Genomic DNA, 15393 nt, shown 5'->3' with positions numbered 1-15393 from the left:
CTGGGCTGTAAAGTTTCTCTGCATATTACTACAAAATGAAATTCTACTGAATGTCCAAAGATTTTCCACTGAATTTTATTACAAACTCTGCCAGACAAATGGCAGAACATTTGCAGTGGAACAAACAGTTTTTTTTCTTCAATCTTCTGCTGAAAAGCTGCGATCTTCTAAGCTTCAACCAAAGCTGGAAAAATTTCATTTTTTTTACACCTGAACACCAGGCAAGTAAGTATTATGTTTACTTGCCCAGCAACAAAATCAACTTGCCAATCAAAAAATACTATTCATATGTGTTTTCATTGTATTCTTTTAGAAAATATAAAAGAATAAGTGTTCTTTATATTTGCCCTTTAATTTTAAAGTGCCAATTGCAATTTTGGGAGCATCTTAATTAACCAAGTTTTGACGGTTTCAGGCTGGACAAACCTATTTCATTTGACTTCCACCTTTCAATTTAAAAAAGTGTGCACGTGTGTATGTTTGTGTGTGTGGATGTATATGTGTGTGTACATTTTTGTGTGTGTGTGTGCTTGTGTGGGTGGGTGTATGTGTGTGTGTTTGTGAATGTATGTGTGTGTTTGTGTGGGTGGGTGTATGTGTGTGTATGAATATGTGTGTATGTGTGTGTATGTATATGTGTATGTGTGTGTGTGTTTGTGTGTGTAGGTGTATGTGTGTGTATGTGTGGGTGGGTGTATGTGTGTGTATGTTTGTGTGTGTGGGAGTATGTGTGTTTGTGTGTGTGCATGTGTATGTGTTTGTGTGTGTGGGGCTATTCCCAGTTAAGTAGGACTACACAGACATTACTTGGTTCAGTACAGTACAAATATAATGTAAATGAATAATAAATAGATTTGTGTCCATTGGTTGTTATTGTTATTATTATTATTATTATTAATATAGTTGCTATTGTTTGTTGTCAGTCCATTAACTTCTTGCACATTCTTAATTTTTAATTATGTTACGAAAGCAACAGAACAAGGCAATGGATTTTTTATATATAACCATGAGAACACCCTTTCAATATCTTTTACACAGGACTACCTCATCTTTAATTGAATGATTATTCATATTATCCTTTTGATCTTCATTTATTCAGTCAATTATCAAGTCTAGATTATCAACATTAGGGGTTAAACACTTATCACTATATAAACGTGTTTTAAAAAATCCATATCAATACATTTATTGGTACAACAGGTGAAGACGTGATACAAATGATACTTAGCCTGTACAAATAACTTTAATCTCCAGCAGTCAAGAATAATTATTTGTAGTTTGTCTTTTTATTCTTTAAACTGAGACTGAATCAGAGACAACTGAAGCAGTCTTATGCACTCGTTTCTGTCAGCAAAAATGAAAAACTATTGGTCACCAACTCTATCCCAGACCCTACCCTATGCCAAGTGTTTGTTAATTCTTTTTTTCCAGTCTGCACGTTAAACCAGTGAGAGCATACAGCAATGTAAAGGAGACATTCCAAACTTGTTCCCCATGAGCAAATTTAAGTACTTTACCAATGACTTAACAGTGACATGAAGTTTCTTTGCTGCTTTCTATCTTTTCTTCTCGGATCAAATTTGATGGCCTAAACTACCAGGGTGTCAAGCAGAAACATGCTATATTCAATTCTGATTGGTAGTTATTGTTTGTCCCAGTCCAAGATAGCTACCAATAAAAAGTAAATGTAGCTTATTAACTGTGTGAAACACATGAAAGTGTATGTATCCAAACATGATACTAGTAGACACAAAGCAACAAGGAAATGGGGGTAAAAAAAGAATTTAGCACAGAAGTGGCCATGGGGCAGATATCGAACTGCACAAGTTAATCACCTTGTGTTAATCAGAAAAAGGAAGAGAGGGTTGTCAACAGTTTTCTTTATTCAATGACTGAACTAGGTGCCTGCGGTTGTGGCAATCGTTTTGCATCTGCAGTGTGAGGAATTCAGATAGTAGTCATCTGAGACTGCTCCTACACCTGACCTGATATAGATAAGCTAGACAAGATTTTCCTTGCATGAGAAAATTGCACATTTTCTTCCATCATAAAGATAGCACACTAGCACCTTAAAAATGTTAAGTGAAGACGTGAAATTGGTGAGAAGACTTTTTTAAGGCATTCACGAATCCTGCATCCAACTAAATGGAGAAGTCTGAAATGCATCCAACTAAAAGGACCAGTTTATTGATAACTTTGGGTTAATTTCCCATTGGCTGGTGGAGTTTGGTTGGATCAAGGAGATGTAAGTAAGTTTCCACTGGATGAGCTTGGTCACATGAATAGGTATTTCAAAATATTTATTCAATAGTATATTCTGTAACATGGGAGTATGTTGTGAAATACAGTTATAATAGAAAGTGTATATAAAGTGAGAACTGAGCAATCAGATTCATTTCTATTTTGGAATCATTCATATTTGTTGTGTTCCTGTTGTAACATCAAGTCTGCAGATGTGTTTGATGTTGTACTTGAATACAGTATTATTTCAGAGGAAAAACATTTATTTGGACTGTTCAGTGGAAACATAAAGTGCTCAACTGGACTATAATTTTATTTTGAAACTAAAGGTGTATTGCAAATTATTCAAAGGAGTTCTGGACACAACCATTATATTAGGTAAATCAGAAGAAAAAATTTGTTATTGGTCAGGATTATGAAAAAGTGTTTAGTTCTCATTACATTGAAAAAATTACATCAGTACAATTTTTTTTATTGGTCCGGATCCTGATCATAGTTATATCCCCTGTTTAACATTTTTATCTTGAAACTTTTGGTCCTCTTTTTTTTCCAAATTTTGTTATTTTTTTTTCTTTCTAAAATAAAATGTAGGGTCAACAAGAAAAAAATATGGTCAGTCAGGTAACCAGAACCACATATACTATTTTGTGTGCCTAATAAACATTAATCAACTGGTGATTTAAATTTTAAGGCAAGATGGTGGAAATCCACACAAGCAAACAATTCAGATGTACATCATCTTGATGAATGGCCTTACTGTAATTAACACACACACACTCATATATGTATGTATGTATGTATGTATGTATGTATGTATGTATGTATGTATGTATATATATATATATATATATATATACTCATACACACAAACAATGTATAAACATTATTCTGATTATTAAGCAAAGGAGTGCAGAAAGGATATAGTTCTTTTATAAGTATGTAGGTTACATATGGAAATGATTTACATAGACGAGATGATAAAAGAGACGTGACAAATTAAATGATGTATTATTAATACTTTTGGCCTTGTTATCATCTGTAAGTAGTAAGAACCAAGTGCCAAACAGTTTAACTCCTGTAATAATTTGTTGATATTATTGGAACAACAGTCTTTATACACAGAAAGTGTACTGTGTTCACTAATAATTCAATTACATTATATTGCACAAAGATTGAGACCAGGGATTTTATAAGTCAATTTCCTTACCCAAAATGTACATGAATTAATGAACAGAAAACATCAAAAGCTGTTCAGAACACTGTGCTACAATATTTGTACAACTAGCTTCAAAGAATTCTCTAGTCTTGACAGCAACACGAATTATCCCAGGGCAGCTTCTGTCTTCTATAATCATAACAGCATTAAAGAAAAGTGTTCCCATTTACAATCAACATTCTTTATTCTTCATTGCACTGTGCAAACCCATTCTAATTTTCTTAAGAACTATTGGATGTGAAATACAAAATAAAAATGGCTCTTTGAGTGTTATAATAATAAGTAATGAATAACTATGATTCTGAAGTATATACCAGAATACACTCTAATGCAGGGATCAGTCTAGCATAGATTTACTTAAGATGGGATCAGCCAAGAAAACACTCAAATGCTGAGATCAGTCTAGCAGATTCCACTTAAGCTGGGATCAGCTCAGAATATGTTACAAGGCTGGGATCAGCCTAGCACAGGCTACTTAATTGGGGAAGGCCCCAGAAATACACTTTAATTTGGGGATCAGACTAGCAGATTCTACTTGAGCTGCGATCAGCCAAGAATAAAAGGCTGGGATCAATCCAGCACAGTCTACTTAAGCTGGGATCAGCTAAGAATACACTTTTATGCTGGATCAGCCTAACACTTGAGCTAGGATCGGCCCAGAATATGTTATAAGACTAACACAATCTACTTATGCTGGGAAATAATTATACACTAGTAGGATGTCTTAACAGAATATTATGTACAAAATTTTTACTTTAAACCATACATAAAAATAGGTGCCTGCTGCAAAGACCTCAAAATCTAAGGCTACTTCATTGTCATTGAGTGAAGTCATACAGTTTTAAGTGACTGTTTTTCCCATTTTGCCTGATAGTGTTACCTGCCTTACTCAACTTGCTCCAACATGATATACAAGTAACCATCAAAGTGCTGCTGTACTGTATAACACCAAAACAAAATGAAAAAGGAAACCCACTGGAGTCGGATACTAGTGATGGGAATCAGTCAGAATTTAATTGATTAACTTAATTACATTGGTTTCATTTAACCAACCGATAATACTAAGAGCAAATTTTATGTTTTGTTTGTTATACAGTATTATCTTAGCTCAAGAGTTCAGAATGTTAATAAATGTACAGGAGTAATTTCTTTTAATGACATGTGTACTCTAATCTGATAAAAAATATTATATATTTATATGTATTGCAAGGATGCAAAATTTTGTTGATCAAATGAAGAACACATTAACTTGGGGCCTGAGAACAATTAATTAGAGTTATGGGGACAGGTGCTTGCCACATCACTATACTGCAATGATTTCTAATGTCTGTGTCAGGAGATGAAGTGATTCTTAATTAAACCTTCGTTTACTTAGCTGTTAGATGACTAGAAAGGGGATGGTTAACTTCGATTTTATATCAAAACTGTCAAATTTGAAATTTTCCAGATCTGTTGCTTGGAATTCTATAAGTCATGCAGACTGCAATTTTGGTGGCTAGTTATAAAAGGCAGCAAATATATTTAATCCTGATTGGTTATGCTAAATAAGGGACAGGATTCCCAGATGAAAATTTCTTGGGGTTAAATTGCCCTCATCTAAAAAGTTTAGTCAGTCTGCAATTTTCCTGAAACAGTGAAAATATAAGGGACTCCAAGACTGAATTTGGAAGAAATTCTCTCGTAAAATAATGGTCAAAGGGACCGGATGTCTGGAAAGTCAACGAACACAATTTTGGCGTTAGAAGCTAACAAAGCTTGAAAGCACAAGGGGAAATAGCTCCATGGATGTCTCCACAAACATATCCATGGAAGTATCAACTGACGTATCCACATACCTACATATCCAAGTATCTACATACTTATGTATCCACCTACCCACAAAAAGTATGGGGGCCGAAAAGAGGCGAGACAGTATTACTATAGTTGCTATTGTTTGATTATGTTATGAAAACAACAGAACAAGGCAAGGGAGGTCAAAATAGGGAAAAAAGTGAAAGGACCTAGGGGAACCACCATAGTGAAGTCGAAGAGGACTGGAATAAGCAGGCTATGAAGTCAAAATAGGGAAAAAGGCGTGAACAAGAGCTCGAACTAACCAGATTGAAGGCCAATGAGAAATCTAGAGAACACAAATGAATGTTAGCCATGGAGAGGCTGAGGATCGAAACAGAGTCTAGAAGGGGTGAAGACCTGAATGAACGTCCAGGGCCCACAAGTAGACGATCTGAAGACAGACGACCAATACAGATCACCATGCCCATGTTCAATGACAAGGACGAAATCATTGACAACTTTTTGACACAGTTCGAAAAGTTGGCACTGGTTCATCAGCTACCCAGAGACCAGTGGGCTATCAATGTTTCAGCATTCTTACAGGGAGCTGTGAAAGACGTCTACCACAATATGCCACCGAATGAGGTAGACAACTATGATGCTCTGAAGAAAGCACTACTATGGCACTATGAGCTGTCGGCAGAAATATTTTGGAAACTCTTCTGAGAATCGTCAAAGAGAGCTACTGAAATGCAAGCACAATTCCATAGCTGCATATGAGTAAATTATTACAAATGGATGAACATGTCTGGTACTGCGCTTAGGTATAAAGGCATATGCGAGGAAATTTTACAAGAGCATGTCCTAAGTACATACAGAAAAGACTTAATAGTGTTCTTAGTGGAGCGTGAATTCTCAACCTTGGGTGATATGAGTGTGTTGGCCGAGCACTATGAGAGCGCGCACTCGCATCCAACCAGTGTGTGTGGCAGGGACCAACCTGGCATCGGCAAGCATAGAAAGACCACTGAGGTGGCACCTCAAAGATGGAATGGTCCGATTGGTGGGAGGCCAGGGGCCAAAAATCCCAGCCAAGGACATTTCTGTGGGTCGGGGAAGACTCAGGGGGCAGTGCTATTACAAGAGTATGATGGAAACTTATTCCCAGTTGCATCCAGTAGCAGGAAATTGTCAACTGCAGAAAGCAATTGTTCAGTCTCTGAGAAAGAATGCTTGGCAGTTATCTTTGGAATATCTAAATTCCTATGTTACCTTTATGAACGAAAATTTATTTTAGAAACTGACCACCAACCACTCGCCCATTTAGCTCAAGCTAAGTTAACAAATGGACAATTAATGAGATGGTCATTATTTCTACAACAGTACCAAGTCCAGGTACGGTATATTAAGGGCAATGAGAATGTAGGGGCTGACTGCTAAAGTAGACTAGGGATGTCTGAGGTGAAGGGTTCACCTGAGTATGTGTAAATGAATCAGGTTAGATCTCAGAAATTTGGAGAGTAAAAATCCCTGATTTTACTCTTCAAGGGGGGCCAGTATGTAAGGATGCGAATTTTGTTGATCTATGAAGAACATATTAACTTGGGACCAGAGAACAATTATTTAGATTTATGGGGACAGGTGCTTGTTAAATCACTATACTGCATTGATTTCTAATTTCTGTGTCAGGAGATGAAGTGATTCTTAATTAAACCTTCATTTACTGAGCCGTTAGATGACTAGAAAGGGCAATTTATATCAGTAGTGTCATATTTGAAATTTTCCAGATCTGTTGTTTAGAATTCTGTAAGTCATAATGACTGCAATTTTGGCACCTACAGTAGTTATAAAAGGCATTAAATATATTTAATCCTGATTGCTTGCAGTAAATATGGGGCAGGTTTCCCACATGAAAATTTCTTGGGGTTAAATTGCCCTCATTGAAAGAAGTCCAGTCAGTCTGCAATTTTCCTGCAACAGTGAAAATATAGGTACTCCAAGACTAAATTTGGAAGAAATTCTTTTGTAAAACATTGGTCAGAGGGACCGGATGTCTGGAAAGTCAATGGACACAACTTACGCAGGAGAAGCTAACAAAGCTTGAAAGCACAAGGGGAAATAGCTCCATGGACCTATCCACGGAAGTATCCACTGACGTATCCATGTACCTACTTATCCAAGTATCTACGTACTTAAGTATCCACCTACCTACACAAAGTTTGAGGGCAGAAAAGAGGAGAGACAGTAAGAAGGTCAAAAAAAGGAAAAAAGTGAAAGGACCTAGAGGCACTACCATAGTGATGTTGGAGAGGACTGGAATAAGCAGGTTATGAAGTTGTACAAAGCAATGACTTCAATCATTCACTCAATTACATGATGAACTAATTCTATCATTTAAAACAGATCGGCTATTTGTATAAATATATTCATGTTTGAAATTCGGCGAAAAATTAATTTCAAAAAGAAGTTTATCTTCCCAAAGTAATGCATTATTCCAGTTGTTCATGTAACTGATTACATTTTTTGTTTTTCCATGTACGGGGGCTAGTGTCATTCTGTTCTATATATCGGCTCAGATCTCTCTTGATTCCATCTTTAAATTCACACTTTATTTCAATATTTACTTGATCCGGGCAACAATACAGAGGGTGATCACTCTTTAGATAATGACAGCTAAATAAAGCGGACACCTTGTAAGAAGTTACAACCTCATAATACCACACCACCAGTAGCAAACCGCTACATATATATTGAATGATAAGTATGCTATAAGAGGTGAGTTTGGTACAATGTGACCCAGCTATAGCATGCTCCATTATAATGAGAATTCAGATATAACACGGTTATGGTGTGGCTCCCAAAATTTTATGTACATGTACATGCATTTTTCTCGCACAAAAAAAAAAAAATCTGAAAAGTACAAAAAAAAAACGTAAAAAGTTTATTATCATTTTGGGGAAGAGATCGCGCATGAAAGATACAAGACGATTGTGGAGTGGCTCCTGAAATTTTATATGTATTTTTCTCATACACGAAAAAAAACATTTTTTCTTCTTAAAAGTATGAAAAATAAAGTGTAAAATGTTTATTCTAGGATTGTGTAGGGCTTTGCCAATGTCGCAAACTGCGATTTTATTTTCCTAATTGGCGGCAAAATATAACATCTGGTGATTTTTTTTTATTGGCGACAATGTTGGCTGTTTAAGCTAGTATATACAACCATTGGTTTAGAGTGGAGAAATTCAGAGGCCCCATGAAAGGAAGCCACAAACCTGACATAAAATGCACTGAAATTTATCTATTGTTACATAAACAATTTCTTTGTCCATATTGACAAACCATTTTAACAGTGAATTGTTATATCATAATCTGCTTATGCTGACACTGAGCATGAGTACTGTATGTTGTGAGATATCCGCTTTTTTGTTGTTGTTGACATTTCTGGTAGTGGAGATCAACCGGATGATGCATTATCTCGTAATCTATTTTTCATCAGATTTTTGGCTGTACGCTAGTAATAACATATTTACATAGTCTGACATTTGTGTGTGGATGGTATGTAAAATTCCTCTTCTTTCCACTCAGAATTAAATCCTTCAGAACACCCAGATATTCTGTCATCAGATCAGAACACCTGCACACCTGCATCTCTATCGTCTGTTGACCCTTTGTTAAATTGAGTGGAAGGCAGCATCACTCCGCAACCACAAATGTATTCAATAGGCAAGGAGGAACTGTAACTACAATCAACCAAACGACAGTCAATTCCTTTTTTAAAAATGTACGCAGATAAAATAGTTTGCTGAAATTTCAAAGAAAACATTACCTTTGAAGCACCGAATTTATGAAAACATACTAAGCAAATGGGAAAAAAATCAGTCTCAATCATGCAATATATTTGATGTTGGTGCCACAATAAGAAACGGGCATCTGTTTGGTTCTCTAAAGCTGGCCTTTAGCGGTAACTTTAATAATGCATGCACATTTTATCAAGGAAAGCCGACTACAATCTTAAAAAAAAACAAAGAACTATTCTTCAAATAAGTCAGTACCAGACTTAAATAAAAGCAACGGAATCTGATGGATTTTTGCATTTTCCAACATGACTGGAACACGTTTACTGTGCCGTGAAAGTTTCCTTTTTGCAGGGAAAAAGTTTGTGCTTATGAACGCTACCAACAGCAGCTTAAAATGCAAACTAAGTTTTACAAACTTGGGATGTACTGAAAAGTAAATGTGCTTCATCATTCATTACATGATTGTGCAATGTGTATCCACTGAGTTCAGACCTATATGACCTATGACAAAATTATTGAATATTTTAAATCTGTGGATTTTTTCGATGGAATTACCTGTATTGTGGATTCAATGTATGTGATGAGATTTGCGGGTAAGTACATGATGTTGATTCATGCTATACGTTAAACATGTATATATAAACAGTATACACATACTATGTACCAATGTGTAGTTCTCTAAATATAGTGAAATATTATATATGCCTTATCTATTTTCACTACAGGTGTATTTCCTATAATTATAATTACAGTCTGTCTAATGAACAGGCACTGCCTAGATAATGTGATGTCCGCCATTATTAAGTTTCTGCCTCTTGTCAGATTCACTTGTGACTTCTAACTGATATTACGAAGAATATAACATGAACACGGCAGTGAAATATTTTAGTTAAATATTTTCAACAATAATTTCACCAAGTATGCTGATTAAATACATGTTTGTATTTACATATTAATGTTTAAAGATTCGAAGCACAAGTTGCAGTGATTAAAACAAAACAAGTTGTGCTTTGATAGTTGTTTTTATCATGAAATGATGACAAATAATAACTTACAGTAATCCGGCATTAATAACAAATGCAGACTTTCAGTAGAAATGATTTAGGTTATTTTGAGGCTATTCCAGGAATGCGAGAATACTTTTTTTTTGAGGATGCCATTGATTTACGGTTTATGTGTTTTTTTATGGGGAGCAAGAGTATGACATCGCAAACGTCATATGGGACGCACAGGTGAGAGGGTTAGATTTTTATATGGGAAGTAAAGGGTTAATATGCATTGATTTAAGATGGTAACTGTGCCAATGAAACATGTATTTTACCACCTGCATTTATTACCTCCCCCTCCCCAGCAAATTTGTTAGGGTACATGCATCATTCTCTTCAGCTAACTGACCTGGTTGCATATAACATGGTCCAGTCTACAACATGGTTGGGATCTATGGCTCCCAACTACCATGCTATAGCGGGGTCACACTGTAAGTATATATTAATTGTTGCACAAGTTTTCACCTAAAACATTGTAAATTTCTTTGAACAGAATTTATTCAAGAAAACATTTTCATGTATGATTGATAACAATATAATCTATATTGGGATTCAATAGAAATCTGGAAGCTAGTTGTAAACTCCCTCTCTCTATATTACAGAGGCATTTTAACAATCAATAATTATCTACCAACTTAAAGTAGACAAATCATAAATAAATATTAAAGTATAATTGATAAGTTCTGGTATATGTACTTGTGTCAAAGATCATTTAATGGTAAACAAAGACTGAATACACTTGTGGTTATGACCTGTGTGTTAAACTGAAAATCATTTTGATAATGTTATAATGATTTGCACTGATATAAATATCTGTATATTAATTTCATCAGAATGCATCAAATTGTTGGATAATAATGTGTTAAGTTCAAGTCGGGTTGGTGATGTGAGGAGAAGAAAATATTTCTGAGTTGTATAATTTTTACATTTTAATAGAAAGTGTTCAGCTGTTATTTGATAACTGATCTATTGTAGAGTCACCGGCTGTAAAGCCTTGCTGATTAGGTTACAATCAAGTTACGATAAACAATATTTGCAGACACATTTTCAAACACACTGGACAAAGGGGTGATATTTGGATGATAGTTCAAAACATTTGTCCTACATTCTTTTTTATACACTGGGACCAAATTTGTTAATTTCAAAGAATCTATAAATCTTTAGGTATTAAGAGAAATGCTAAAGATCTGACACAGAGGATACTTACCGGTGATTGAACATGCAATTGTTTTAAGTAATTTGGGATGCAGTAAGTCTGGACCACACATCTGGATCGATTTCAACCAATAATAACACTATGTACCTGATCAATAATAACACTATGTACCTGATCAATAATAACACTATGTACCTCATCAATAATAACACTATGTACCTCATCAATAATAGCACTGTGTACCTCATCAATAATAACACTATGTACCTGATCAATAATAACACTATGTACCTGATCAATAATAACACTATGTACCTGATCAATAATAACACTATGTACCTCATCAATAATAACACTATGTACCTCATCAATAATAACACTATGTACCTCATCAATAATAGCACTGTGTACCTCATCAATAATAACACTATGTACCTCATCAATAATAACACTATGTACCTCATCAATAATAACACTATGTACCTCATCAATAATAACACTATGTACCTCATCAATAATAACACTATGTACCTCATCAATAATAACACTATGTACCTCATCAATAATAACACTATGTACCTCATCTTCACTAATGATGATGCAAGAGATAGCGCAAGTATGGCAACTGACGAACATCTGGTTCAGAAAGTTGACATTATGTCATATTATCAATCTGTCTTCAAGACAGTTTGCAAAAGAAATTGTTAAATATTTTAGCTTTCTTTTCATCATCTGCCATATTAGCCTAATTTATAATCAGTGAATCAAAAAATTTCTTCATGGACTTTTCCTGGATGTCTTTAACAAGTTTCCACAATGCCTTAGAATTAACAGAACAATTTTTTATTTTGTCAGTCAACCATTGAAAATATTTTGATTCACACATTTCAGTAATAATTCTTTTAAATTATTTACAATATTTAACAACCTGGGTTTTGGGTTTTGAATGTGTTTCACTCAAGTGTGATGCCACTTTCTTTGTCTATTGAGTTTTCTAATTTCCTTGTGTATCCAGGGTAGACTTGTGAATTTAGTAAATATCTCATTAATATTGTAATTTTCGAATATTTCATTCCATAGAACATTTTGCAAAAGTGAATTTAACAAAGTATAGTCTCCTTTCCTTTATCATATATCCATATGGCCATTACAGTACTCAAATCAGAGGGTAGTAAATTTTAATTGTTTTTTATTTTAATTTATCTGTAACTTAAGTGAGATGATTATGCTTACACAACTGCTGACACCAGTATAAGATAGTGTGCTGACATTAGAGAGCTTGTTGATAACAACAGAAAGTGCTGACACTGATGCCTACAATTTAGTAGTTGAACTATTAATATATTTGGCAGGAAAACAAAGAGTGGCATGCCAAACACACACCCCACTCCCCAGCCAAGATATTTATTAGAGATGGCCTATAAACAAAACACAGTGAATTAAAAGGAAAATGTTAAGTTTCAATAGAGAATTATGTAAAATTCAAACAGAAAACAACTGTTCTCTTGAAAAATTTAGGATGATTCTCAGTCTTATAAAGGAATACATGAACTTAACACATAAATACACACACACTAATAAATATTTATAGAAAAAATATTTTCATTTGTTTTTTTATAATCTGAAAATTTTCCAAAAGTTTAATTTGTATCAAATACCTACCACAACATTCCATTCTGCTGCCATATTGGCAAATGTGACACCTGTCAACCATGTGATTAAACATTCATAAATATAATTATATTTGTAATATTCAAAATCAGTTTGTGACAAATATAACTACCATAATTAGCAAATATAGCATGCATCCAAGTATAACACACACTAATGTATTACCACCAGTTTTTCTATGCTGCATAAAAAATATACTAGAAAACCCATAGATGTACATAACCTGCAGGTTTTTGAAAAGATTAATAAATGACCAAAATCTGTACTGGCATCTTTTCATTATAAACATGGTACAAAATAGTGGGATATGGTGAATCATCCTTTCTGTTTACCACTGAAACCTAAACTGAATAAAGTTAAATCCACATGCTTCACTTGATAAAGGAGATACCGCTGCAGAGCTGTTTCAACCAAAAAATTAGTTTCCTCACGTTGGGGAATAAAATAATCACTTACCCATAAATAATTACCAGACGGCAAGAACTACACTTGGTCAGATTTTACAGAAAACAATGTAGTCAGTTAACATAAGATTATTGTCTACTATCATCACCCTCTATACTTACTTAGCGGTCTTTGATGTGGTTTCTAAGCATTACCTTATTGCCAGTATATAACACCAACCGGAAGGTCGTAAAACTTTTCAGTTTATAACAAATATAGTCTGGCAACTACGCATGATGGCCTCCATAAATTCTAGCCCTGAATCCAACTATTACAGCGAATCAGAAGCAGAATAACAGGCCTCAACCATCAATAAAGCCGGCCAAGGTGAGGTTACGGCTGTTTGTCAAGACAAGGAGTATGATGAAACTTTTGACGGTTTTGAAAATTCAGACACTGAGGAGGAGGATGCTAGCTATGACTCGAGTCATGCAGAATAAACTTGCTTTGTTTCCAGCCTACAGCATATAATATTTATTTTAGGACAATGCATAGGATGGATTTGTTTTTAATGCTGCAGTATCATATATATTAACAGTTACTTATTTAGTAGCTTTACAGTAAGTAATGTTATAACTCATATTTAGTGCTAATTACAGAGTCAAAATTGTTATCACTAATTTTTTTATATTATTGACATTGATATACTGTGCTATATAAGTTCATATTCTAAAGTTATATCTATCGCAGTTTAAGATTTTGGTAAACACAACAACATTGCCACTTTTCATAAATTAATAAGTTATCCATTGGAAGATGTTAATTTTATTACGTTGATCTTGTCTTCTTGTTATTGTATCATCTTTAAACTTTGAAAATTTATCTTAAATGTAAAACATAACTATATAATCAACATTAGAATTCATTACTATTTTGAACTTGGTGCCTTGCTGTATTTGCTAATTTACGGCATTTTGTATAAAAAAAGAATAATCATCATCATCATCATCATCATCATCATTGGCGACTCGGTCTCGAAAGACCATGCGAATAGCGCCCTTGGGGTGTTGCCTGTCTGTCCTCTCCAGGGCGCAAGCCTGGGCATGGAATATGGAGATCCTGGGCTGCCCAGACGTCAGGATCCCCCTCTCGTCCTTGCTGGTGGGGTCCAAAGGAATGCTGAGCATGACATTTGGCACCAGTTTGGATGCAGGAGCTGCCAGAAGGAGGTCGTAGTCGACCCCCAGCCGCCTTAGGGGCTCCACTCCTGATTTTCTGTCTGGGTTTACTCCCGTAGCCTTTCCTTCTTCCGAAGATATCCACAAGGCAGTGGAGCCATAATCCAATGGATGGGACTTGGTTGGTTTTGAATCAGAGTTTCCTTCTCCTAGATGAACTGCCTGACAAGGCTAACGAGCTTCATCTGCCCGGGTTTGGGGTCAGAGTTTCCTTTCTCTTAGACTGGTTGCCTGCCAAGGCTAATGAGCCCAGTCTGCCCACCCAGTTATACCGCCGGGTACTCGGTCGCGCCACACAGCAGGCTCTGTTAAAACAGGTTGCACCGCGTGAAGGTGCTGCTGTGGACACAATAGTGTAGGAGAGGCCATATGCAAGTAACCTCCTGCCCCACAGAGCGAGACAGTGGTCCTGCGGCAATCACTACACCTGGGAAGGAGAGGCTATGAGAGATGCTTCACTTTCCTTTGGCAAGCGGGACGTCAGGCCCAGGCCATGCACCCCCACCCCCACGCACCCCCAGAATAAAGAACACAATTTATTCAATATTTTGCCATGAAAGATGGCTGAGGCACACCCATGGTTTTCATGTAATGTTCAAACTCTAAAAGAAAGAATAAATCTTTATAATTTGGCCACAGGGTCAATAGAATTACTGCATTATATATGGATTCACATTACAGTGAAGAGTTACAGTGGAAGAGGGCTGTATTTAGCATTGTGCCCATTCTAAGACATAAATTGTCCTACAGTTAGGATAGGTTTGTACCAAAGACACCATTATACCATAGTTAGCAAACTGGAACCACACAGTTAAGTAAGTAATAAACAAAGGGCAAATTTTATTATTGCAAAAACCTGGAACTGCTTTGC

At 35.4% G+C, this 15393-nt stretch overlaps 1 protein-coding gene across 1 annotated transcript in view; it reads right to left on the bottom strand.

Annotated features, from left to right (window-relative positions):
• LOC149785785 (uncharacterized) overlaps nucleotides 1-15393 on the bottom strand; it is a 398918-nt gene that overhangs the window by 256090 nt on the left and 127435 nt on the right. The window contains exons 8-9 of the mRNA XM_089979704.1: nucleotides 14550-14563; nucleotides 9407-9415 (exon numbers count right to left, since the gene is read on the bottom strand). Of these exons, the coding sequence (XP_089835830.1) occupies nucleotides 9407-9415; nucleotides 14550-14563 (23 nt within the window). The remainder of the gene's footprint in view (nucleotides 1-9406; nucleotides 9416-14549; nucleotides 14564-15393) is intronic.

This window comes from Sinohyriopsis cumingii, chromosome 13, assembly GCF_028554795.1.
Source record: "Sinohyriopsis cumingii isolate HCF-2022 chromosome 13, ASM2855479v2, whole genome shotgun sequence".
NCBI lineage: Eukaryota > Metazoa > Mollusca > Bivalvia > Unionida > Unionidae > Sinohyriopsis > Sinohyriopsis cumingii.
This window is presented reverse-complemented; position numbering and strand designations above follow the sequence as displayed.